Source organism: Aquila chrysaetos, chromosome 10, assembly GCF_900496995.4.
Source record: "Aquila chrysaetos chrysaetos chromosome 10, bAquChr1.4, whole genome shotgun sequence".
Classification (NCBI taxonomy): Eukaryota; Metazoa; Chordata; class Aves; order Accipitriformes; family Accipitridae; genus Aquila; species Aquila chrysaetos.
In genome coordinates, this window is record NC_044013.1 from 10,627,862 (window position 1) to 10,653,727 (window position 25,866).

At 38.9% G+C, this 25,866-nt stretch overlaps 1 protein-coding gene across 16 annotated transcripts in view; it reads right to left on the minus strand.

Moving 5' to 3' along the window:
* MCF2L2 (MCF.2 cell line derived transforming sequence-like 2) overlaps nt 1-25,866 on the minus strand; it is a 188,637-nt gene that overhangs the window by 94,286 nt on the left and 68,485 nt on the right. For all 16 annotated transcript variants that reach the window (XM_030027109.1, XM_030027096.1, XM_030027094.1 and 13 more), the window contains exons 6-15: nt 25,719-25,835; nt 22,351-22,500; nt 21,190-21,314; nt 19,501-19,615; nt 18,709-18,828; nt 17,230-17,421; nt 16,229-16,420; nt 15,651-15,828; nt 4,754-4,857; nt 1,298-1,386 (exon numbers count right to left, since the gene is read on the minus strand). In XM_030027109.1, the coding sequence (XP_029882969.1) occupies nt 1,298-1,386; nt 4,754-4,857; nt 15,651-15,828; nt 16,229-16,420; nt 17,230-17,421; nt 18,709-18,828; nt 19,501-19,615; nt 21,190-21,314; nt 22,351-22,500; nt 25,719-25,835 (1,382 nt within the window). The remainder of the gene's footprint in view (nt 1-1,297; nt 1,387-4,753; nt 4,858-15,650; nt 15,829-16,228; nt 16,421-17,229; nt 17,422-18,708; nt 18,829-19,500; nt 19,616-21,189; nt 21,315-22,350; nt 22,501-25,718; nt 25,836-25,866) is intronic.

A 25,866-nucleotide genomic window follows, 5' to 3' on the forward strand; every position in this document is an offset into this window, starting at 1 on the left:
TGTTTTGAATAAACAGACTTATTTCTTTTAAAAAAACAATAACACAACAAAGGTAAACATCTCTTGTTGCTTTCTTTGTAACTCTCATGCTTTTAAATGCTATTCTGACTGCCCTCTTAGGAAAGGCCTTGGAACTGCTTCTCCCTCCCCCCTACCTTCCCCTCCTTCCTTTCTGTTCTACCTTGAACCAAACCTTTTGTGGAACAAAAGTCAAAATTGGTGTTCCCAAGAAAGGAGACAGCTCAAAAATTTGTTTACCAAGCTTCTAGGTCTAAAGTTGTATAAAACAGACAGATATTAAAAGCTTAACCTGTTGTTCGTATTAACTCCAAATTTGTATGTTCTCTTTAGGCAATCATTCTTCAAGAGATGCATATCTATCTAAAGTTCTCTTTCAGATCACACTTTGCACTTTCTGAAAACTAGCTGACGGTTTGGAGACCACTCATAGTATTTTCATAGGGTATAATTAAATTCAGATAATGGTAAGTTGCATTTTTGTATGTGTCTCTGATTTGTCTGGCATAATGTATCAAGCTAGCGTTTTTAGAAATGTAGTCTTTTGCATCGAGTTAAGTGTATACCTGCATGAGACGGATAACTTATACTTAATGTTATGCCTCTAAACCATACTGAAGAAGGGAACAAAGGAAATTAAGTTGGTGAGGATTGTGGGGTTTGGCTTGTTGCAGGGTGGGTTTTGTTGGGGTTTTTTGTTTGTTTTGGTTTTGTCTGGTTTTTTTTTTTCAGTTGCTGCCTTTGGCCTAGAAACAGTGCAGTTCAACCAAATTAAACTGGGTTTGCTTGGTACTTTTTGTTAAACTGAATGATTCAAGTATTTGGTGTTTTAAAATACATCGCTAATCTCTTTCTCAAGACTTTGCAGAAAGGGAGAAAAGATTATTGCTTGCATTTAAAAAACCAGAAGCTTCTCAGAGGCATATAGTCAAATATGAATATGCTGAACATGATGAGATGATCTTTAATACTGCTTTGTTGTAAATACATGCAAGGGTTATTCTAATGACTTATTTTCTCATATCATGTAACTAATGCTTCTAAGAAAAAAAATTGCAAAAAATAGCCCAAGCCCCCAACCAAAACCAAAAGATAAATCTTGCTTGCTTTTCCAGCTGATAGACTGTGTATAAATCCATGGCTATAAACATTTCAGTGACTTGATTATATCTAATTATTAATCTTGAACTTCAAAAAAGTTGTAGTGAATGTACCATAAATGCAGTTATTTGCATTCTAAGAACAAAAAAATGATCCTGTCTCATGTGTGTAGCCTTACCTCCTCCTTGTTGACAAGTTCTCATCACTTTCACTCATCACCAGGACTCTGCTAGATCCTCCTTGACTAGCTTCATGCATCACTTCAATCTGAGTAAGAAGGACACATTAAAAGTGAAAATACTTAATTGCTGATGCTTTTATTTAGAGAACTTTAACTCTTTAAAAGTATAAAAACCAGATCCTACCTAGTCTAGTAAGTAACTGGACAAGTTAAAATAATTGAATTCTAGATGTACAAGTTGTAAATCAAGAATACCTCCTCTCTCTATTTTTCTATTTCCTTACTCAGTATTGGCATGGACGGCATTCTTGACTGCAGGCAGTCTTTATATATTCCACCGTAGAAGGTGAATGATCTCTTTATTTAGATAATTACAGGCATAGCAGTGTGTTCCTTAGACTCTGAAATACTATTTCTTTGTTTCCTGCCTGAAGCCAACCCAAAGACTTCATGTTTTCAGAGTTCTTTGTTCAGCGCCATTTGGAGAAGTCTAGGGAATCTTTCCTGTGCCTCTGAGAAGTACTAGTACTTGTAGCAGCATTATGTAAGACAACATACACCCTCAAATACTGAGCACAGTATACATGTGCAAGGGCTGTCCCCAGGTTGAAACAGACTGAGGCTTTTTACATAATAGTTTGATAAACATTAACCTAATTCCTTGTCCAGTCTTGCAGAGTTGGATCATTTCAAGTGGGCTCCAGGCAAGTTTTAAGCAGGCTTGTTCCCCTTTTTGCCTGCAGCTTTAAAAGTACCAAGCATTACTTGGGCTTACTGAAAGGCAATCTCTTCGAATTCAGCAAAACTCAGCTGCTGAGTTTGCAGTTAATCCAAACTCCAGTAGAGTCTTTAAGTTCCTGAGTACTTCTGTTTTTAAGGACTGATTCTGAGGAAAAAAGCAGTGGCTTGTCTTATATTCTGTATAGCTAAATTATTTAGCTGGTTGGTGATGATGATAGAATCCATTAATAAACTGTCCTCACCTGAAGTATTATCAGAACAAATAAAATACAAACATTTTATAGCAACAATGGGAGGGAAGGAGGGGGGCATAACTTGCACTGTAGTCTTGGAAAGTACATTTAAAAATGAATGGTTGTCTTTATAAAGCCTGTACCATGTTGTTGCATATACCTGACTATGTGGGAGGAATGCAACTGATTACCTGCCTTACTGTAGAGAGTAAGACTGATTAGCATAAGACTAATTCCAAAGTTACTTTGTGAGTTTAGACAAAGGTGAGACCAGCTGTATATTTCTGCTGATAACTAGATTTTATTCTGTGCTTATTACTGAAGTTGTAGGCTGTTTTGGCCATTTCAGAAAATGGACTGCACTTTAATTTTTGCTTTTCAGCTTTAGGGAAATAAAGGTCAAATGTATGAGTAAGTCAGGGATACAGATAACCGAAGAGTTGGGTTGAAGTAGCTTGCATTATATCAAAAGTTAAATAATAGAATTGTGCCAGGTAGACACTTGATATATTTTTAGCTTTTCATGCCTCGGGGTAACACTATTCTTCCCCTTCCCCCCTCTAAATATTCCTATCCCCCCTGAAAAAAACCAAATTAACAAAACCCCAAAACAAGTAGTTCTGATTGGTGTGGAGTTTCTGCACTAACAAGATTAAACTGTTTTTTGGATATTTATGCCAAAGTAGCACATCCGTGTGTGGCTGTTACTGGTGTAAGAAGTACTGATGTATGAATTTTGTCCTGTGAATTACTCATTAAAAATCAGAAAATCCAAAATGCTTATTTTAAGAATACCTTCGATAGTAGTGGATTAAGCTGGAAAACACCCAGAGAACTTTTATCATAAAATGTGATCTCTGTTATTGGATATGCTCTTATATAGAGTTCACCTGTAAAAATCGCCTTTAAAATAACTAATGAACTATGAAAAACTTAACAGCTGCAACTGCAGGGGCTAGTGTGTCATGTCCTTTCCCTGGTATATAACCCATTTTAGGTTGGGGTATTTCTTTTCCCCAGAGATGTACTGTCAAAGCTTATTCCCTTCCTCTTCTGCCCCCAAACTGCTGAACAGTGTGAAAAAGGCTACTTGCTGGTTTTATCACACTTTCATGGGGCAACCAAATCAAGATCATACCTCTCTCCCACATTACCCAACTTCTTCTGCTATTCGTTTTGGCTATTAGTTGTATTATTTCCCTCAACACATTCAGGGCCTGCTCTTATTTTTTTTCTTTCTCAAAGCATACCTTAAATTGCATTTTTACCATTCTAATGATATGCTGCCCTAAAGAGCTAATAATGTGAATCTTAATGCAAGGAAGATGCAGGAAAGTTATGGCAAAGGGATGTTATTATTTAAAAGGTTGTGAGTGAATGGCACTGCATATGATTTGATTTGTCTTATTTTTGGTAAACTTTAAAGAGGATATTGGCAAAGTTACATAGCACTTGTATTCCGAATGGTCTGTGCACAACTTCAGTGGTACTCTTCCTCTCTCTTACAGGTATATTTACCTCATCTAAACCCAAACATTTTAAATAAGACAAATGAGGAAGAAAAGAAGTCTGGTCTCTAAAAGTGGCCATTTTTCAGCTAGCTTGGGCAAATGAGAAGTTTCAGGATGCAGCTGCTGTTCATCTTAGTTACAAGAGTTGCAGATGAATGAAGTTTCTGGATCCTACTGCTTTCAGTCTTAAAATACTCAAGGACGGCCAAACACTGTCTTGATAGCTTGTTATCCCAGTCAGTCTCTACAGCTCAAACAAAAGACTCCCTACTGTCAGGGCGGGATTCTTAAATGCTGTCAGGCTTAGGAATAGGGTGGAAAGGATAAGGATGTCCAAAGAGTCCTAAACAGAATCTTGCTGCAGAAAAAATAATGCAACAAATTTCATCATAGAGACACAAAAGCAAAATACATTTCCCTGAACCTTACTTGCCCATGCAGCAACAGGTAACAGTGGAATTTTTCTTTGGTTGTTGGTTGGTTTATTTCTAAGTATTAAATGTCTAGTCTTTCCTCCTTTGTGTAGAAACTACCCTTAGAAAATACTTAAATGAGGAAAAAATATATAACTTTGTAAAACCCTGAACGTAACACAACTTCAGAGGAGCTGGAATAAGATTCCAGTTTTAGAAACAAAATAGTTCTTATGCTATAAGGAAAGACAGAAACTTTGGATGCACTTTAATGTATTATTGTTGGACATTCCCTTCACATTTCCCCTTTCATTCATTGAAAGTGATTTCTACTTCAGTGTAACTTGTTTTTCCATGTGCATGAGCATAAATCTTTAACACTGTCATCTGAGTAACTGTCAAACTGCAACATGAACTGTAAAAAAAAAAAAAAAAAAAGCTTAGCAGAGAATTAACTTCTAAATGTTCAATTTTTTAATTCCAAGTATGTAAACGTATATATTGGTTTGAGTTCTCTCACAATATGGGATGTCCCTAAAACACAGATATGCCTACCTTAATTCCACCTTTAGTCTTCTTAATGTTTTTCTTTTTTGATAACTCTACTTCAGAAATGGTCTTTGGAGGGCAGGAAATTTCTGTGGACCTCCTGTTGGTAGCTGAAGGAGTCAAAAAGAAAGTAACATTAGAAAATGTGTGCTAAAAGTTGAAATCCTACATCCTCAGAAAAGCAATGAGCAAAGATCCTGTCACATCAGTGGTAACTGAGACCTGGCTTAGAGAATGAATTGTGGCTGGAGTGGTGAAGGACCAGCTGGCACAAGGGATGGGCTGCATTGTTTGGTGCTCTGCTGTGTCTCAAATTGGCACCTACAGCTCCACGCTGTAATGACTGCTTTGATTTGGCTTCCTCCCTGGCAACCATCTTCAGGGTAGCACAGGTAAATGTTAGCCAGCTGTATCAACAGTTGGGTAATTTTCACTTGCATAGTTTTTCAGCTCAGGTGTTGTTACTTGTGTGGGTTCCCAAAGAAAGGAAATTTTGGTTCTGGTAATGGTTTTCTAGTATCAGATTAGAAAGAATTCTTCCCTGTAAGGTTTCATTACATGAACAAGTCTCAAAAGAGAAGGTGTTCAACGAGTCACTGTGACCATGTATGTAATGACAGTGAATCTGAGGAAAATGTTTCAGAATATGCTCTGTTGTGTCAGGTTTGTTGGGCCTTGCAGGCTCTGTAAACCACAGTTGACAGTTGTCTAATGCTACTAGAAAATCATTCTTAACAACATAACCACTTACCTTGAGACTGCTGTCCAAGGAAAAGGTTTAGAACAAACTATGAGAAGGGGAATCATACATTTCACTTGAGGAGAAAGGAATCTCTCTGTTACAGTTTGTATCTTTGTTTTAAATTGATAATGAATTCACAGTGCCTGCTATAGAAGTACAAGGCAAACAGTGCTCTCCTTAGTTGCTGAATTGATACAGGCAACCATGCATGTCATGGTAAAAACAAATATGAATACCAGACAAAATGATGAGAGAATCTGGGTCAGGCAACAATGAACAAAATTGTTGCAATTCTGAGATTAAGTCCTTTTCAGTTTTATTGTGGGAAAACTTTCTAATTAAACAAGAACTTCTCTAAAAATAAAAGCTGGTGTTTTCAAATGCATCTGATAACATTCTGTTTAAGATGGTTTCATCAAGTTTAACGTTTTGAGGCACTGAGAGTCTTGGTGGTCACAAAGAACTTCTCTGGGAGAAGCTGAGGGATGCAATAAAAAAAGATGCAGACTTCTTTGAATGAGGAGTATATAGTATCAAAAGCTTTATGTAGGAGAGTGGCATGGTTTAAGCTCAGCCAGCAACTAGACACCACACAGCCGCTTGCTCGTTCCTCCCACCCCTGCAGTGGGATGGGGAGGAGAATCAGGAAAAAAAAAAAATTAAAACTCATGGATTGAGTTAAGAACAATTTAATAACTATAGTAAAATAAAATGTAATACTAACAATAATAATAAAAAATATAATAATTAAAAGGAATATTTAAAAAAAGAAAAAAATAACCCCTCCCCCACAAAGTGATGCACAATGCAATTGCTCACCACCCACTGACCCATGCCCAAGCAGTGATCAGCCCCTCCCAGCCAACTCCCCCCAGTTTATATACTGAGCATGATGTCCTATGGTATGGAATATCCCTTTGGCTAGTTAGGGTCAGCTGTCCTGGCCCCATTCTCTCCCAGCTTGTTGTGTACCTGCTCATTGGCAGAGCATGGGAAACTGAAAAATCCTTAACTTGGGGTAAGTGCTACTTAGCAACAACTAAAACATCTGTGCGTTATCAACATTATTCTCACGCTAAATCCAAACCACAGTGTACTGTAAGGAGAAAATTAACTCTATCCTGCTAAAACCAGGACAAAGAGGACAGAACACTTTTTTTAAAAGAACACACTAACAAATTTTCAAATGCCCTTGTCATTAAATTCTTCTTTTAATGTAGCAAAAAAAAGGGCAAAAAAAAAAAAGCATAGAAATATCCCAAATTATATGCAGTTAAAAAGACAACATAGCAGTTTCATAGACAATAATAACAAAAGCTGACATTTCTTCTACACTGTGTCTTTTCAACTGCCTTATCATGCAGCTGGGAAGAGAATTAATTAAAGCAGCTTCTCTCCAGCTCTTTCCTAAATCTTCCTGGTTTTATCCCATGCTGAATGACATGAGGACTTGGCAATGTCCATTTCATGCCTATTACTTCCTCACAATGACTCCATATTAGAAAGTTTCTTCAATGGAACAGTGAAGTCTGGCAGCCACCAGCAGCAATAATTGACCAGTAGAAGATTCTTATGGTTCCCAGGACTGAGCTGAAATGCAAATGTCGACTCTATTTGGTTCTTCCATCACTCTCTTTCAGAATATACAGCAGGGGATTTGTTTTGATTTTGAGCACTACTTTCATCAGATGACTTTTTCCCATCCCCAAGAAAGGTTTCAATGAAATAGTAATGGTTCTCTCAAAGGTATTTTTATTTCACCCCAAAAATGGTGTACTGACATTTTGAAGCCAAGAGGGGAAAAAAAAAAAAAAGGCAACACGCAGCAAATATAAGCTATTTGTCCTTATTGTCAACGTTCTTCATACCTTTCTAATCTGTAGGGAGGATGATTTCTACTGTTGGCAAAACCAGAATACCAACATTCATCAACTATTTGACAAATTTTCAAATAGGCCCTTTTATGTTTTTCCCCATGAATCCCTGAGCAAACTGGTTATAAGCAACAGCAAATTCATTCTTTTCCATAGTAATGCATCCTGAAGATTCTATTTAGCTTTAAATTCTCATCTACCACCATCTTGACAAGACATGGGCTGTGCTCATACCTATCACTCTGAACAATATTCTCTCCTGGAGCCTCTCCCAACTACATCCTATTTATACCTTGAGAAATCAGCATTTAAAAAAAAAAAAAAAAATCTAGGACTTGATCACAAAAATCCTGATTCAATTAAAGAAAACCAAGACATTGTTTCATACATTTCCCCACATGCTTACCAGCCACTCCTGAATACCCTAGATATGCTGCCAATGTCCAGTTACCCTATCTAAATCTGAGTTCAGTCCATTGGATTGCTCTACAAAGTTAATTCCCAAGTTTTATATATACTGGATGTGTTATTAAAAGGAATGGAAGCAAAGGAAATAACTTCAGGAAACATGAGAACTTTTGCTTAAAACAGCATAGTCAGCAATACCAAGTTGTTCAACCTATTCATTAATCAGAAAACTTTCTATCTTGAAGGGATGGTTGATACTGGTATGAAAATCCTGGCTGAAAGCAGTTGGCAGAAAACGTGGAAATCAGTTATGACTTTGATGTCTGGATCACAACTTACAAACTCAGACAGCTCAGGATGATCCAGGAAAGACAGCACTGGAGAGTTTAAGTAAAAAATTACACATTCACAAAAAGCCCAAGTACAGATGATCCTTGATCCAGCAGCAAATTACTCAGGTCAGTTTACTAGCTTAGTCTTGGCTTCATCAGTATGATGTATTTCAGAAAGAAGGAGGCAGATACAAGATAAGAAAGCAGTCAAATCCAGCTGCTTGTATTTCAGGGGTGAATTTGATTCAGATTGACACAGCAAACTTTCCCCTTCAAATTTGACCCAGAAATGAATTGAAAACAGGAAGCAATCTGTTTTCAGTTATGCTCCAGAGTACTTTTGAGTTACTGACTGGCCCGTATTCAGAGGCTGCATGTTACTACATATAAGTAGTTTCTGGAGCAATTTAGAAAGAAACAGCCCAAATACCTGCCAATTATTACTGCACTAATTACTGTAGAAATGGAAATATTTTATAAGAGGAAGTCCCTTATAAAATTCAGTATAGTTGGCTGTTTCAAGGTCATTACTGTACTGTACTGCTGAGGAAGCTGAAAGTTACAGTGTTTGACTGCCTACTGAAAGAACAAAGGCACAGGAACAAAGGAAAACTATAACTATAAACAGTCTAAGGTCTGCATGGTTTCAAGGTTGTTTTCATCCTATTGTTTCACTGTACTTCCCTGGACAACGAGTAATGAAGATTTCATTTTGAACTCATTAATATTTTAAATTGCTTGATTCTGCTTTTAAAGCAAGTATTGTTAAAGGGCATTGTATGCAGAGGTAAACTTTTTATTGCAATGATATTTACAGTAAAGCAAGGTTTGGGTCTATCACTTGCATTCACCTGGAGCACCACTGTTCTTCTATGGGGCTTCAGTACTACTTAATTTTATGAGCAAGTTGTGTGATAAATATGGGATTACTGTTTTATTACCTAGCCTATAGCAAATGGTAATATGGGCTGTACCATCCCTAAAGCTGCTAGGAAAGGACATAGACTCGTGTGCTCAGTGTTGCTTTGCAGTCTCTCCACCACTCCAGGACAGAAATAAATTCAGTGAGAACAACTTGCTGTGCTGCTTGTCACGAAAGGCTGCGGTTTCACCCATTTCCCCACACTGCTCCTGCATGGCAGGGTACAGGCACCATCTCTCAGGCATTCATCTCTCACTGTGGGGGGCTGCATCACACAGTGAGGCACAAACAGAACTGTGTGCAGCTCCCAGGTACTCAGAGACAACTAGATGAGTCCATCTGGGTAACTGGCCTCAAATTTGCTCTTTAGCTAGGAAGAGACACAGACTCTGTAGTCAAGGGTTATGACACACACCCAGTATTTTTAAGACATTCAAAGCTCCCCTCAAATAAGTACCATGCTTTACGTTCAGGTCTTGTGTGAATTTCCCAACCACATGCTTCCCCATCTGTTTTCTGTGGGAGAGTTTGTGTGTTCTCACTAATCACCTACAGCAGAATCAAAGTCCTTTGGCAAGAACAGGCATGGAAACAACTAGTCTGCTAAACTGTTTATTGGGGCTTTGAAGATAATTTAATGACTTAGTTGTTTTGAATGCTGGTGATGAAAAAACAGCTTGCTTAGGCAGCTAAAGAAAAACCAGAGCATCTAAGGTTTATCATTTAATGGCCTAATAAAGAAAGCCATTCTTAGGCAATATAATCTATACTTCTTTGCTCCAGCGAAATTGCTGTCAAGCCCCCTGAAAATCTGTCTGTATAAGAAGCATAGAGCAAGGCCCCTGTATGTGGAATATTATTCTACAAGGAGACACACTACTTGGTTTCCTCACTTGCCCAAGTGTGATAGCAGCCCTACAGCTGCAAAATTGAAAGCATCTTCTCCTTTTCTCTACATAGTTTATAGAAATATCTTGAACTATAGAAACTGGTGGTTTCCCAAAACCATTAATGAAAATCACATGCACTGTCTTTTCTGAGTCAGCTAATCTCTCTGCAGCCTCACTTCTCCTGCACACATCCCCAGACTCTTACAAGACATTCTTCTTCTGTTGGCTATCCAGATGTTATTAGTTAGTAAGTGTTATGCATTAGTGACTGAGGAACGCTGGAATGGATCCAATGAGCAGTCATACACATTTAACTGAGAAGGAAACAGTTTAAATTTTATTATTTAAAGAACTGAAAAAGCTCCAGCTGTGTTCTCCCATATGAATTTCATGTTCCAAGTTGGCGTTCTAAGACGCTTGTAGGGCGAGTTGTGGATTTTGTCTGTGCAATGTGCTGTTAAACATGTTATTTGCTTAATGAGCTCACGGAAATTTTGACATCTCTGCTCCTGTATTTCACATTTATGTTGCACATAGAGAAATCCCTAGGTGAATATTTTATAGCATTTAGAAGACAGGAGATGCCAGAAGCAAAGCTACATGTGCAACCCTAATTTTGTCCCTTTGCTGCTAAGGCATCTTGGTCCACCCTCCTCTAAGAATCCTTGCCTCATTCGGTGCATGGAATCAAAACCACTTAAATCATCAGCAGCTATTCACTATTTTGATTTATCTGTATGTCTCAGTGGAGGCCCAGAGCCTTACTACCCATATGCTATTTCAATCCCTGCTCTGAATATAACTCTTTTTTCTAATAGTCATTTTTTACAATTCAAGTGCTTCATAAATATTTACTGAGCTGTTTTCACAACACTTCTCACAGGTAACAGGCTGTTATCAACCACACTGAGGTCTCTGAGTTTCATAGATAAAGAGCAAAAGAGAATACACTACTTTGGGAGACCAACTTGACATTTTTAGAACTGAATTTTCAGATTACTGAATATTATGTGCCACTTCACATGTTCAAGAGCACATGCCCTGCCCAGTAATTCTGATATCAGTCTTTCACTGCTCTTTCAATGTAGATTTCTTTATGTAGTTGCACAAGTTATTAAAAACAAAACCCCCCAAATTGCACTAAGTTGAATCACAGTAACACCCACATGGGTTTTTAACAGGGTTGAAATGTTTACACCTACAGCACCAGCTTCTCTTTCCAACGTCAGCAGGAATAAAAGCAGCAGTAATAGTTACAGTTTCAGAGGTAACTCCAGAACAGTTGAAACCCATCTGAACTGAGTCTGGTACAGTTCTCCCTTTCCTCCCAACCTTTGGCCACACACTTCCGTCTGCTTTTTTGTCAGTACTGCTGTTCATGGAACTGGATGATGAGGAGCTGAACCAGCCAAAACAAAACAAGCCCCCCCCCCCCCCCAGTGACAGTTTTCAGTTCCCTCCTTGGTTCCCATTAGTTATGTGACTATAACTACTGAGGGAAAGCAGAGTCACAAACAGACTGCTGTGCTGGGCAAAGAGGAGAGGAGAAAGGGAGACTGTGACAGCTCTGCATTAAGAAAGGCTTAAGCTGCTGCAAGATCATACTGTAAGGAAACAAGCAATGCAGGGGATAAGAAACATATATTGTTTCTGGGTTCCAAAGATTTTTGCTGACAACAAAGGAAATGAGACTATAGGAGCCAAACTGTAGCAAGTTCATGCACAACAAACATGTATGAACTGAGATTTTTTTTTTTCCCAAGTGCTTATAATTCTGCTAAATCTGGACACTCTAGGAAGGGACAAAACTATTTTGTACTGCCATGTTCCAGCTCTTGCCACAAAGGTAACTAAAGCAAGACAATTTCCCTAGCCTTATTCACTGAGATGGCCAAATCATTTTTTTACTGAGGTTTTCCAAAAAAGTGTCAGACTGAAGAAGATAGCCTTTGGGAAACTTTCATTTCAGAGAGTTAGAGTTTGGGAGAATTACAAGCAAATTTAAATAGAGAAATGATAACTACAGTCATTCCTAATAGTTTATATTATCCTTTACAGTTCTGTGGCTTATCCCACTGTGCCTGACAGCCTATGGGCAATACGAGCCTGCATGGTTTGACTTTGTGGACCTATCCCTATTCTTTCCAGCTAAGGAGTTTCTTACAGAAACACAGACCACAAATATGTAGTCAAATCATCAAAAATGATGCCCTCAGAAGTGAACTAGAGCAAAGGAATTTCCCCATCAAATGCCACTTTTCTCCTCCCAACACATAGAGGCACAAGCTTAGCCATTAGCAGTATTCAAGCAGTTTCCACTGGGAGTAAACAGAATTCTCCGTGAAATAAGATGTCATATATACTACTAAAATATTTTCAAGGCATTTATTATAAAAGGGTCAGCAGAGGGTTTTCTGCCTTTTCTGGGTTAATCTGTGAATAGTATTTAAGCAGATTCCCACAGCTAAAATGTGCACCAAGTCCAGCTGGCATAGACTTTTGATAATTCCAGTACTAGTTTTTCAACATTGAACAGGCCTGTCCTTGCGAAATTTACAAGCTCATTTGTGAAACCGAAAGCTTCAAGCAAAAATGGGATGAATTTAAAATTTTGTTTCAGAATTTCCAGACCCACAGAAAAGCATTGAGTGAGGGAAAGTTAACAGTGCAGCTCTGAACTGCCTTTCTGGATCTTCAGTAAGCTAAGACATTGCCAAGAGTCACCAGAGACCATAAGGACATAGACATTAGAAACTGTCACAGTCGTTTCCCTGACAGAAATCTGCCCCTTCTCTCATACATGGTATCAGCTCTGCCTGTATGTACCTATGTATATATCCATGTAAAATGAAGAGTCTCACAGTTACAATAATGGAGTATTTCATGCCTGAGCCTTCACATCTGTTAAGATTTTTCCATTAGCACCCTGAATCGCATTGAATTTTCCCTACCACTCCTTGTTAGGGAAATGGATAGTCAGCAAGTGAAAACAAAACAAAACAAAATCTATTCTGGAACGAACGTAACTTTTTTTCCTTTCACAACCATTGCAATGCTGCCATGGTATTGTTACATCTGCTGCCTGGGGACAAAAGCCTTTCTTTCTGGTCTTCTATTTCTGTTTACCACATTTTATTGCCTTTGCCTGCCTTTGTATTTACACAGCCTAGGAATATGGTATTTTCCTGTTGCCATATTCTATTTTGCAACTTTTAGAAATATTCACGTATGTCCTGGGTAACAAATAACAACAAGTTACAATATCTGTTTCAAGAAGGTGCTCTTAGCCTCTCATTTTTCCAAGATGGTGCTCAATAAATTCTCCCCATAAATAAATGCTGATACTGTATTGATCCTGTAAATGTGAAGAAAGGGCACAGAGGAAAGTCCAAAAGAGAGTAGCTTCAAGAAGAGCAGAATTTCACAGCCTCATTTTCATGGGTTGGAATAGGACTTAGTGTTCCTGTTTCTATTCTCAGCCACATTTCAGACTCAGACTGTGAAACCCCTTGCTGAATCACTCAGTTTATCTGTGCTTCAGTTTTCTTTCTGAAAAAAAGAGGTTAAAATACTTACCAATAGTTGCCAAGTGCTTTGGCATTCTGAGGGAAAGGGCACTCAGGAAATTCAAAGTATAACTCTTTGTAGTGGACAATTGGGTAATACCCAAAGGTTGCCATTACACAATATATGTAAATATACATGTACTATTCACAGCAGTTAAAGTAACTGTTTTTGAGCCGCAGGATAAGCTGTAGATAGTCAGGGACTTCTGTTTCTTTGTACAGAGGTACACTAAGTCAATCATCTTCAGGCACAAAGAATTTGAATGAGATACTACAGTCTACTTATCAATGTCTGAACAGGACTGGGTTGCACTTTGCATTGCCTCAGAGAACAACTGGAGTAACACTTTAAAATAAATTTCATCTACCTATTAAGTTGCAATGGGACATCAGAGTCTAATCCTTGTCACACAGTTATCCTGTATTGTGTTGTATAACACTGAACTGCAATACAAGGGTCAGAGCAAGGGAGTATCTCGTGATTCTCTGTGAAAGAGCTAATAGTATTGGATTGGCTGTATGAACAAGAATCAAAACTTAAAGCATTGCCATTTATATAGTAGTGACTATTCTTTAAGGTTCTATCTACATCAAAAGTTTAATTAAAAAAACCTACAAGTGCTCTAAAATAACAAGAAAAAAGTTCATGAAACACAATCAGAGACTGCATGTATAAAAAGAAATGCAAGACTAGCTTTTAGCCTGAAGACACAGTTTCACAATAGGTGAAAGCCATTCTAAAACTGTACTACCACTAACAGGGACTAACTAGCTCTGACCTACTGACCCCATAACCCCATTTTTCTGCAACTTCCTTTGCTTCAGCACTAGTGGGCATGCAGTGAACAATCTGATCAACTTTGAAGTTAGCGCTGCTTTGAGCAGGTGATTGGGCTATGTGATCTCCAGACCTCCCCGCATTTTTGTTACTCATGCAATGGAAAAGTAACTACTACATTTTTGCAGTCAGTTCATTGAGTTTCCAAGGTAAATCACAACTCATACAGCTAACTGACTGCCAACCACAGTACAAGAGGGGGACACATTGCTGGAGAATGTGTGGGTAGCAGAGCAGGACCTCTTCAAAGGCATTGTGGTCTCAGCTTGCCTTAAGCCAATAGTGAAGCTGAAACTTCAGGTAGCAACTGTATGTTAAGAACACAGCCAGCATGGCTGGCAGGGGGAAAGTACAGATGTCAAACCAGCATGGTAACTCGAAGAAGATGATGATCCTCCTTGGTAAGAACGGATGAGTGTTGGGGAGCAGAGGAGAACAACAGCGACATTTGTGTGACCTTGTGATAATATGCCTAGAAAGCAAAATGGTTAGGGTACTGGCCATCCTAATCTTCCTGTTGAGAAAGCAAAGTTTATTGCATGCTCTTCATGCAAATTAGGTTTTTTTCAAGGCTTTTTGCTAAAGGTTTCCCTTTTAAAAAACCCTAAGGTTCCATTTTTTAATTTCTTATAAGCCTCTCTGCTGAAGAGGGACAACCCCTTCCTGCCACCAAGTATAGGGTAGCTGGTCTCCAAGATGCACTGTTTCAAATTAGCTTCACCCACGTTCTTTTTGCAGAAAATAGCTATCTTGGTTAAAGGCACATGCTAACCTCAACTCAGGAACTTTCAGTAAATTCCAAAGAGAAGGAATGTTCAACTTTTACAGTTGGTAGAGGACAACACTAGAAAGTGAATAAACAGTTATGTAGAGGGAAAAGGCAAAAATCGCACAAACGAGTCAGTGTCACTAATGAACCCTTAGCCTTTGCAAGTATCTGATTGAATCTTGAGGGATTGCGACCCTTTAAAGCCAAATATTCACATTACAGTATATGCAACGTAAAAGAGGTTTTCATGTTTACTTTGCATACTTGCAGTGACTAGCCTGGTTTGGGTTTTCAAGAATTAGCAATATAAGACATACTGAGAAACAGTATAGAAATGTACTCTGTAGATTAGACCTAGGAAGAGAAGCCTGAATCTTTTTATTCACCCTTGTTTATATGTTTGGAGTGACAGATATTTCAAATTCATTTTTAGCAGCTGGGCCTACAAGGCTGACATGACATTGAACATCAAATGCAAGTCTCCATTCTGATAACAACAACTAAACATGACCATGTGGACAAAACATTGGTGTGTATCTGAAAGCAGCTGTTCAAGGCCTACCTACTCCTGCTGGTCTGGTAATCTTTGGTGATGCTCGCTTTGGGGAAGATTCAGGATGTGGGGCAACAGGTTGTACTGGCCGGGTCTGTTTGGCTGCCAGCTTCTTCAGACTTACTTGCCTCTTGTCAAACATTTCTTGTACATCTTCTAGTTTTTGTAGAATTCTTTGGGCATTGGCCTAGGCAAAGAAAAGAGAAGAAACAGATGGTAGTCAGTGCTGGACTGAGCAAGTTAAGAAAGGACTTCCCTTACCCAGACTCAGACTAGAGCTGAAGATCATACCATGCTGCAGTTTAATGCAACCCAGCCCATGCACTCCAAACAGATCTCAGTTTCACTGAGTAGGTGACTAACGCAGTGTTTCTAGCACTCCTCTGAAGAAAACTACACATGTATTCCATGACTACTCATCTGAGTAAAACTTACTGCCCCAAGTGCTCACCTCTGTGCCCTTCTGGTGTAGGGAAAGAGGCAGATCTGAGCAGACTCAAAATATATAGCCCAGTACACTCTCATGTACAAGGCAATAGGTAATTTTGAAATTCTAAGTGAGTGCATGTACATCGGAGGGGTTTTACCTTTATTTCGGGGGTGAGGATCATGTCAAACTGATTGTAGAACTCCTTCGGGTTAGAGAGCTGGTGTTCCTTAGCTGTTACCAGGAACTTCTCAATTTCAACGAGTGCAGTTTCAGCTCCCTCTTGTGACTGGCACTTGTCCACAGCTTGGGAAGCTAAGAGGTAGATTCCAGCTTCACACCATTGGCTTGCCTTTAAAGAAAAATGGGGCAAGAAGGACTCCATCATTACTGACAGTCCATGTTCTGAAGTGTTGCTTCTACTCCATGAAATATGGATTTGCCTTAACATGTCACTAAAGGGAATGAATGTTACTTAGTAGCACCCAACAGTTCCTGGCCACAAGTCACCCCACCTAGATACATAGAACAATAGAAAGTTCTGTTTAGCTCTCATGGTTTAGATGGTCCAGTAACATGTAAAATAATAGTATTCTGAGCAAAGAGGGGAAGTGTTACTGTGGTTGCTGCAAATTGAATCTGTCAGCTGTACTACCTCATTTCGGTGTTCGGTCACACAATTATCCAAAAACCGAAATGAGTATTTGAACCTTATCAAAACTCCCCCAAATTTCTCAGGCCTATAAAACTCAGTTAAAAATACTCCAAAGTGGGTTTTGATAATTTCTGTTTCAGATAAGGCTGGAATAGCACGCACACATTCGCAAAGCATTTAGTTTGCTATTCTAGCTAGATCACAGAAAGTGAAAACAGCTGAACAAGCAGTATACTGTTCATCTTTAAGCACCGGAATACATTCAGTTCTCATTTCAAATTTAGGTCTAGCTCAATTTTTTCTTAGTTTTATTTCCTACTTTTCATCATTTTAAAACCACAATTATGGGAAGCTACTGCTCCAATTTTTATAGTAACTGTTTCTGAATTAAATGGAGAAAAAAAAGAATAAATACTTTTTCTCTTCATCCAAATTACCTGAGCTTATAAAAACATTCATTATCAGTAGAACCTTACCAGGGCTGTTGTCTGAGAAGGTTCACTCACCTTATCTAACTGCTTATGCAGCTCAAGAGACTTTCCCAAAATATCATACTTTTTCTTGGTCTCATTGGTAAAGTCATCACAAATACGCCTGAGTTCAACACACTTTGGTCTAATGGAGTCAACTGCATAATGGTTGTTTTGGATGAGCTGTTCTCCATGGAGAGCTAGAGACTGGGCCTTCTCCAAAGGTTCCTGTGAAATTAATGAGAAAAAATCCAAAGTTAGATCTTAAAATGACATGTGTAATAAAGACAAACCATCTCTGTAATCCCTGCTGTAGCCTGCAGGTAAAGGATTGAGATATTAATCTAGCTGACATGTCTTACTTTATATTTACATTGAAGACCAACTTCGTTGTCAGTGAGTATATGGAAACACAAGAGGTACCATCTGAAGATCAGAAAACACTTTTTTACTGTGAGGGTGACCAAGCATTGGAACAGGTTGCCCAGAGGGGTTGTGGAGTCTCCCTCCTTGAAGATGCCATCTAGACCACCTGCCCTCCTGGGCAACCTGCTCTAGGTGGCCCTGCTTGAACAAGATGACCTCCAGAGGTCTATTCCATCCTTAATCATTCTGTGATAACTATGATTCTGTGAGTGTATGCCGCCTTCTTTCTCACATACCGGGGACATTCATTATACAAGTTTTTTTCCCTGCAAAGTTCCCAATAATCAAAAAATCTATATTTTTTTCACTCACTAATTGCCAGGTTTGTAATGCTTTAGTTTATTTTTGATTCCAAGAGATATTTTGGAAAACTCTTCAGATCCTACTGACTGCATACAATTCATAAGCTTAGTCACAATAGAATGAAATCAGAGGTGGCTAACAGGAATAGAGCACACATCAATATGTTATGTGATGTGGACAATGGAAGGAAAATGCATGTTACTATAACTTTTATTCCTTTAGGCTTCTGCAGAAGAGCTGTGCAAAGATCACAATATTTCTAATTCTTAATCCTATTCTTAAAAAAGATGATCATCAGCTTTTACATTTGTTCATGTGCATCCTCCTCTGATTCAATTTACTCGTTTGTTCAATGCTTTCTAATAATACTAAATGTGATGTATATCACAGCTGACCAGCTGATGGAATTACAAAGTCCAAATATCTGGAAAAGAAAGGTGTTTATTGGAAGGCATGGGTGTTCCTCAAACTGCTATGAGTCTGAATAGAATGGTCTTAAGTTACCTGGCCAAGGTAACCTGTTAAGTATTCTGAGCTTTTCAGATTCCAAAGATTGACCTAACCTTTCCCGGTTAGGCTAGATTTTTGAACTGGATTCTAGCTTTCCAAGTATTGAACTGGAACTACTCTGTCTGAACAACGCTGGCTTCTGGAAATTAGGATCTGAGTTTTGCAATTTAAAATAATGACTTGTGAGACGAGAGTAAGTGTGATGTAAGGACAGTGACAGAGAAGTGTCTAGAAGATCACGTCTATAGCAGCTAGAACACTGTATTGAGTGCAAACCTGTCCTTTCTCTTCCAGTTGTTTCTGTTCCCTTAGGAGGTGCTCCACTCGAGTCACACTGTCTCCAATGTCAGCAAAACCTGCTTGTGCTTCCATGAGATTATCCAATGCCAGTTTTACCTAAAAACCAATAACAACAAAAAAAAACCATAAAAGAAACAAACAAACAACACCCGTCCCCCCAAAACCCCCACCCAAAACCCCATCACAAGATATTCATAAAATTCTAACAAACCTATGGCTTTTAAACATTCACCTACATCTTTTAGAAGAGTCTGCATCTCAAGGTTAGTCTTTCAGCTTGTTCCAAAATGGGAAAGCCAAGGAATAAAGCAACAATCAACTATTCTTCAAAAAGTTGCCCTGCTTCTCACTATTTAGGCCCACACAGTTTTGAAGACCTGTAACTCCAGAGTCTATGTTACTCCAGCCTCTGGCCTGACAGTTGGGCTTTCTGAACTGTATTCCATGGACTTTGGTGGGATTGGCAACTTACCATCACAGAAGAAGTGATATTTGATAACATCACACATAAATGCAAAATGATTTATCAAGAAGTCAGTGTTTCACATTTTGGCCTAACAGGCTGGCACTTTCCTCACTGTGACTTATTCAAATGTTGTAAGATATCTGAAAGCTGTCAAGAATTTAAATTTTGAATATCCATTTCCGATTTCATAACGAAGGGCTTCTCTCCCAACCTCCTTTTTGGATTGCCAGTATACTCTAAGTATGGGTAAAATTTGACCTTATTTACCAGAGAAGGCTAGACAGAATGAACAAATGAAATACCTCTCTAAAATCATGTTCAAAGTGTCGAAGCTGCAGGCATTGTTCTAGTTTTAGGTGATGCTTGGTCCAAAACTGATCAAAAGCCTTTTCTGTTTCATCCAACTGAGCCAACAACCTGTTAAGAAATTAGAATGAAAAGAACCTACTTATTTCCTATAGTTCATTATTTTAAGTCACACCAATTGATGGCAGAAAGCAGGGTAGGGAGATGGTGGGGAGCCTACATCTATGTAAGAAGGCTCTATGTCAACTTTCCCTTAAGCAAAAGAAAATGAAATTTGCAGTGGGACAGGCAGGAGTGTGACTGAGTGACAACTACATGGATCCGCTGTGGCATTTGCAGTCCTGCCTCCTGGCCTGCAACAGGAACACAGAGCTGTTACATGCGCTGGCAGCCAAAGGCAGCTGTCTCTCCCTAGCTTCCACCCAATTCTTCAAATATAATTCACCCCAGGCTAATACAGATTGAATATGATGCAATTATTATTTTAAGGAATGTTTAAAGCAGACCTCTACCACTTGTTCATTTTCTTCGCCCATCAGAAATAGGCAAGGACTGAATAATTTTTCCCAGTCCATTAAAAACAATAGATTAGAAGCTCATAATGCCTCCCATGTACATTGTTTCTTTCACTTTGTGTAAATGATGAAACATTTATTCACAAATAAATTAGTATCAAGGTGTCATACATCTTGAGTAAAATGTCTGACACCAGACTAGTGAGTCACTCTCACAGTCTCTCAATGATCTATTAATTATATTACAAAGTAGAACAGTTTAAGCAGAAAAAAAGTTAAAATAAATTCTTTTCTGAATATCCTATATTTCAATAGATGGGCACTGTCTGGGCAGGCAGGGGACCAGGCCTGATTGCCTACAAGCCCAGTGAGTGCTGGAATCATCAAGTTATTCAGGCAATCACCAATAGCTCCCTCCTATTCCTCTCAAAAACAAAGTTCTGTTTTCAGTCTATCCCTGAAAAACGTGTTTTTAATCAAAGCTAGCTGTCGAATTCAAGATGAATTAGCAAATTCCTTTGGGATGACTGTTTAAAGGCTTTTAAAGTATTCAGTGAAAAATATCAGCTCAGCTTTACTTTTGGCAGCTTTGTTCTCAGTGAATGCAGACACACTGAACTACTAGCATGGCATTTCTCTTTCCACTGCATCACATGGCACAGCAGAAACTTCTACACAGTGACTAAAAGCTTTATGGTAATAACTACCATTGTAGGAAGGAATAGGGGTTTCTCTCTCCCTCTCCATGCAGCTGTGAAGGGGTATGTTTCAGAGTACCATCTTTATCTGTTGCTCACCCAGTGTTTCCACAGACATGCACAAGCACATACCCTCTCATCTCACATGGATTCAGATGCCACTTTCTAGCCAGACATGGAAGTTTGGAGGATGTATGTGTTGTGGGGTAAATCCCACATTACATCTTCAGCCAGGTGGTTAGTGGTCCAACCAAAAACTACCAAGAAATTCAGGACTTGTTTGCACTTGCCTTGACAGTTTAATCAAGTAGCTTTCTCAAAGCTACTCCCTTCTCTGAGTTACCTGTCCAATAAACGCTGAATAGCTGAACCAGCGGGAATTTATAACCTGCATATTTAAATCATTTAAATTACACTTGCATTTCTTAGGAATAAATTAGCAACTTGCACAAGGTAATCTAGCTTCACTGACCTTTCTACTGTTGCCACATTTTCCAGTTCGTCTGGACTGAGTTTGCTGTTGGCGCTTCGGGTGACTGGCTCCCTAATGCATGTCAGTAGGGTGGCCCCCTGCTTCACAGCTAGTTTCAGCTCATCCTGAGGGAAAAAGACCCAAGCCAAACAAATTGTATATACTTATTCTGACAAAACTCACATCTCTTAGATGGACAACATAGTAATGCTAAAGGAGGATTCTTTCATAGGTATTAAATAGTTGGAACAAAATAGAAATGCTTACCAAAGTTTATAAGTTTTTCTAGAAATGCAGAGTCTAAATCTATTCACTCTGAATAGTAAATATATTTCTGAGGAAAGGAATAGTATATAACTTATGAGCAGATTGCATTTCTGACCAGGCAGGTTGCAGAATAAATTATTATACCACAAATTGAATGTGTGCCACAGATTGTTCACTGAGCTGAGAGACTGTGCTGAGACATTGTGCTGCTTAGTGGAATTTCCTTAAACAACATTGTGAAATGCTGAGCCACAATACATCAGCTATCAAGGAGTCATCCACAGAAGAATGTGTCTTCCCAGCATGAAAGATGAGCAATGAAAAGGACAATGAGGCTCAAACATTAACATGTCAGCTGAGGAGTCCCCACATCACTGCACACTTGTTGCATAAAATGTGTTCTTGTGCTAATATAGCTTAAACAGTATTTTTTCTCTTGTGTTTAACCTAAGGTGTTTGTTGACAGCAGTAATGTTTTCTTCTGAGCCCTACTCTGCAAAGCTAAACTTGCTCCAGCTTTTTTTAAAAAAACAATACGACAGTCATTGTTTAGTTAGATCATTCTGTCTATATCTGGATTTTCCTCACGGATGTTCTCTACATCTGCTCCAGTGTGACTTCATCCTTTCTGATGAACTCTTCATCAGGAGCCCATGCTATTCCAGATGTGATTCCATCACACCCTCATACACTAGAAGTGACATTTCCCTGTTCTATCATTCTTGAAGCTGTAAGAAGTCCCTTTTCATAGTTGAATCAAATTGTCCTCCTGAACCCCGGTTTCTCTCCTCTTCAGTAGTTTCCAGACAATGGACTCCCAAATGATGGCACAAAATTTTGTTAAATCAAAAATCATATATTATGCTGATGGAGCTGTCATGAGACAACATTCACCTTCAGCTTGCTATGGTGGTCAGTGTGTGCAGAGAGGAGCTCCTCTGTGCACTGCACATCGTTGGGAAGTTCAGTCTCTGCTAGGTCTGTTCCAAAGGTCTGTAGCATCTGTGCTGTTGTTTTTACCGTCATTGCAAAGTTTTCAATAGCCTGGAAAAGCAAGAGCATAAAGTCACAGACTGGTTATTTACCCTTAGCCCTTTAACAATGCTTAGTCCTTCAGGCACACTGTGCTGCAAGTATTACATGCCTGTAAAGCTGGCCATATTGGCCTTTTTTGGGTGAATATGCTGGAAGTTGCAAATTAAATCCTGTGTCACAAATTATCTTTTCACAGGCCTACAAGTATTGTCATCTCCATGAACCAGCTGTGGAACTCCCAGAGCTTAAAAGACATAATGAAACCACAGAGGACATCAGCTTCAAAGCCAGGACTGGAACTTCAGATCCTCTGCCCATGCTTGCTGGGAAATTCTGCTGTGTTTAAGATTTTAATTAAGGCTTTATTTAAGTTGAGGAGACTCTGAAAGTATATAGGGCAAAGCCTTTTTACATTTATATTTATACAGCCATTGTTCACTCAGCAGCAATCTGTCTTCCCCTGACTTCTGAAAATGTGCATCCCCATCCTGCCTATCTGTACTAGATGCATTCCAGTTACTCCCTCCCATCTGTTCATATTAGTACACAAATACAAGAACAACTTAGTGCAAATACAGTTAAAATGCATAAATCCATTGGAGCATTGCTGTTTCTTTATCACCTGGGTGCACCAACACAAGACTTGTCAGAAATCTGTGGGTTTACTGAAGAAAGGGGAAGTGAGGAAGGCTTAAAAACAATGCTGCCTTTTCAGAGTAGAATCAGATTTGTGAGATGTGATTAAAACCTTTATATCTAGTAGCAAGTAACGGCATGGGATGTTTTTTCATGATAATGCTCCAATTTCTTTAGGACTGTATTGTCCTTTATAGCTCTTTATTCTTTACACTTTTTGATCTAACCCACCCAATGGTTTGAGTCAGTCAGCAGCACTAGGGATGCTCTTACACCCAGTCAAACGCCACGTAGTTGTTGCATGTTACATTCCCTTCTCCAGCAATGATGGGAATTCCCCATCTGCAGCCATGACAGTTAAAATTATGCTGCGTGCTCAGTGAAAAACAAACTGGAGGTAGATAATTCAAAAAGTGCAGAGGGAAATTACATTCCACATATATGATCTGAAACATGCCCCAGATGAGGCAATGCTAGCACAGTTCATAGCCTTCTTCCCTTTTTTCCCATAAATTCATGCCTGCTTTCAACATAAGCAGTACAGACCCACATATGCTCTGGCTTATTGCTTAGCAGCTGTAGCCTGCTGTTCTCAGCACTGAAACTACTGGAATAAAGTTGGCTGAAATGTCACACTTCTGACTGCAACACAGATAGAGCCATCGACGACCAAAGGCCACTTACTAAAAGCCAAAAATGTACTCGGTGGGCAAGAAAGCTCATAGGCTCCTAGCTATTCAAGATACGAAAGCAGAAACAAAGAACTATGTAATGAGATTGCTGTGTCACTACCATTTAGCAACAGTTTAAAGCTGTTTCAGGAAAAAAGCACTGGCAGGACAAGATATGAGAACACTAAGAGAAGCAGCAAAGGGGATAAAGACTGTAGCTCAGCAAGACTGAAAGGTTGTTTCAAGGTGCCACGAAGGCTGACACTTCCCTGATGCCAACCTCTTATCCAGCAGAGATTCCTTGACTGACTGCACCATGCACAATGAGCTTATCAGTGTTTCACTTAATAGTTTCTTGCCCCCACACTCTCCTGTTCGTATGAGTAGTAAATTGTTTCATATACCTAAGTTACGTCTGTGGGTTTTTTTCATGTCTCTGTGACTGGTAAAAGTTTTTCAAACAAATTTAACCAAAAGAACTGGGGATTACATAGCCACACTCACCTCAAATCTTGGCTCACTTTTATTTACATATTTTACCAAACTATATAGTCATGCTTTATGTAAACTCCTGTCATTAACAAACAATACAGCCTTTGTTGTGCCTCTTTTTACTCCCCTTCCTCATTTTTTCAAGCCTTTAGTTGTTTGAAAGCTCATACAGATGATTCCTTCAGACTCACCCCTCCTGCAAGGACAGTTTCAAATTTTTGATACTTTTAACATGTAAGCCTGTTCACCTGTCTCAATCCTAACCTCACTGTAGTCAACACAGCTATAAATGTAACAAACCAGTGTTAGAGGAAATTCAGATTCTGTGTTTGCATATTTAGAAGCCTGAAATATTTGGTGGTTCTCAAGGAGAGTAAAATTTGATTTTATAAGGACAGTAAAACACAGAAAATTATAGCAGGAAAGTGACAAAAGTGATTTGAGTTAACAAAGATACCTCAGAAAAGCTCTTTTTCCAAGTGTTACATGTAACCTGCACATCAGCAACAACAGACTCAAATTGAAGGCTGCTCAGAACACTGCAAAATATCGGGACTACATAGATATGAGCTCTAACATACCAGTCTTGCAAGTAAAGCCACAAAGACAGATGGAAACATTGCATACAGTCTCCAGGAAATTAATTCATTTTCCAGGATCAGGACCCAGCTTTGCCTGTTTTTGCTTAGATAGGATGAGACAATATTTCGGCTGCTAATGTGCCAGAATTTGGGGTCTGTTTTTTGTAAACTGTCACCTTTTCTGGGCACCATAATGAATTATTTACATTGTTCTGAAGCAGCCACTGAAATGCATTAACCAACCCAAAAAAGCAACAAACCAACCTGTTACAAGTGTCCTCAAAGGTAATGGAACAAAAAGTCTTTCTGCCTTCCTACAATTATTAACTGTTCTTTGGTTACTCAAAATAAGACCCAGCTGGAGTGCATATTTACGTAGCACAGAAATGAAAACAAAGGAAAATAAAATCTAGTGTCTTGAGTATTTTTCTTCTTTTAAGAACATGGACATAATTAATCATTAAAGTGAGAATTTTGACATTTGATTCAGTAAAGTGCTAAATAAAGCATATATTCAACTTCAGCCATGAGCTGAATGAAGGTCTATGAATGTCAACAATTATTCAAAAGCTAAGAATGTGCCAAAGGGCCTTGCTGAATAAGAATACTATGACACTGCTAGGCCCTAGGCCAGGTCAACAGTGAGATACAGATTACTACTTCTATTACAAGCTTTTGGGGAATTTACCTTTCTCTATTTGAGTCATGGATTTCCTCTTTCCATGAGTCCCTAGCAGAATCTGCAGGCTGAAATGCAGCTGAAGAGTTACTACTTAATGGTTACTCTACATTTGTCATCTGGACAATGCTGGGTGTACACATGGGTAAGAACAAAACCAACACTCACAGTTCGGTGATGTATCCACTGACTGTGGCCATACTCCAGGGTTCCTCCCAGCTCTCGGGTCAGCTGACTTTTGTCAATATAGCCATGCAGATCAGAGACAGAATTTAACATGATGATCTGTAAATTAATCCAAACACAATGGACTGAG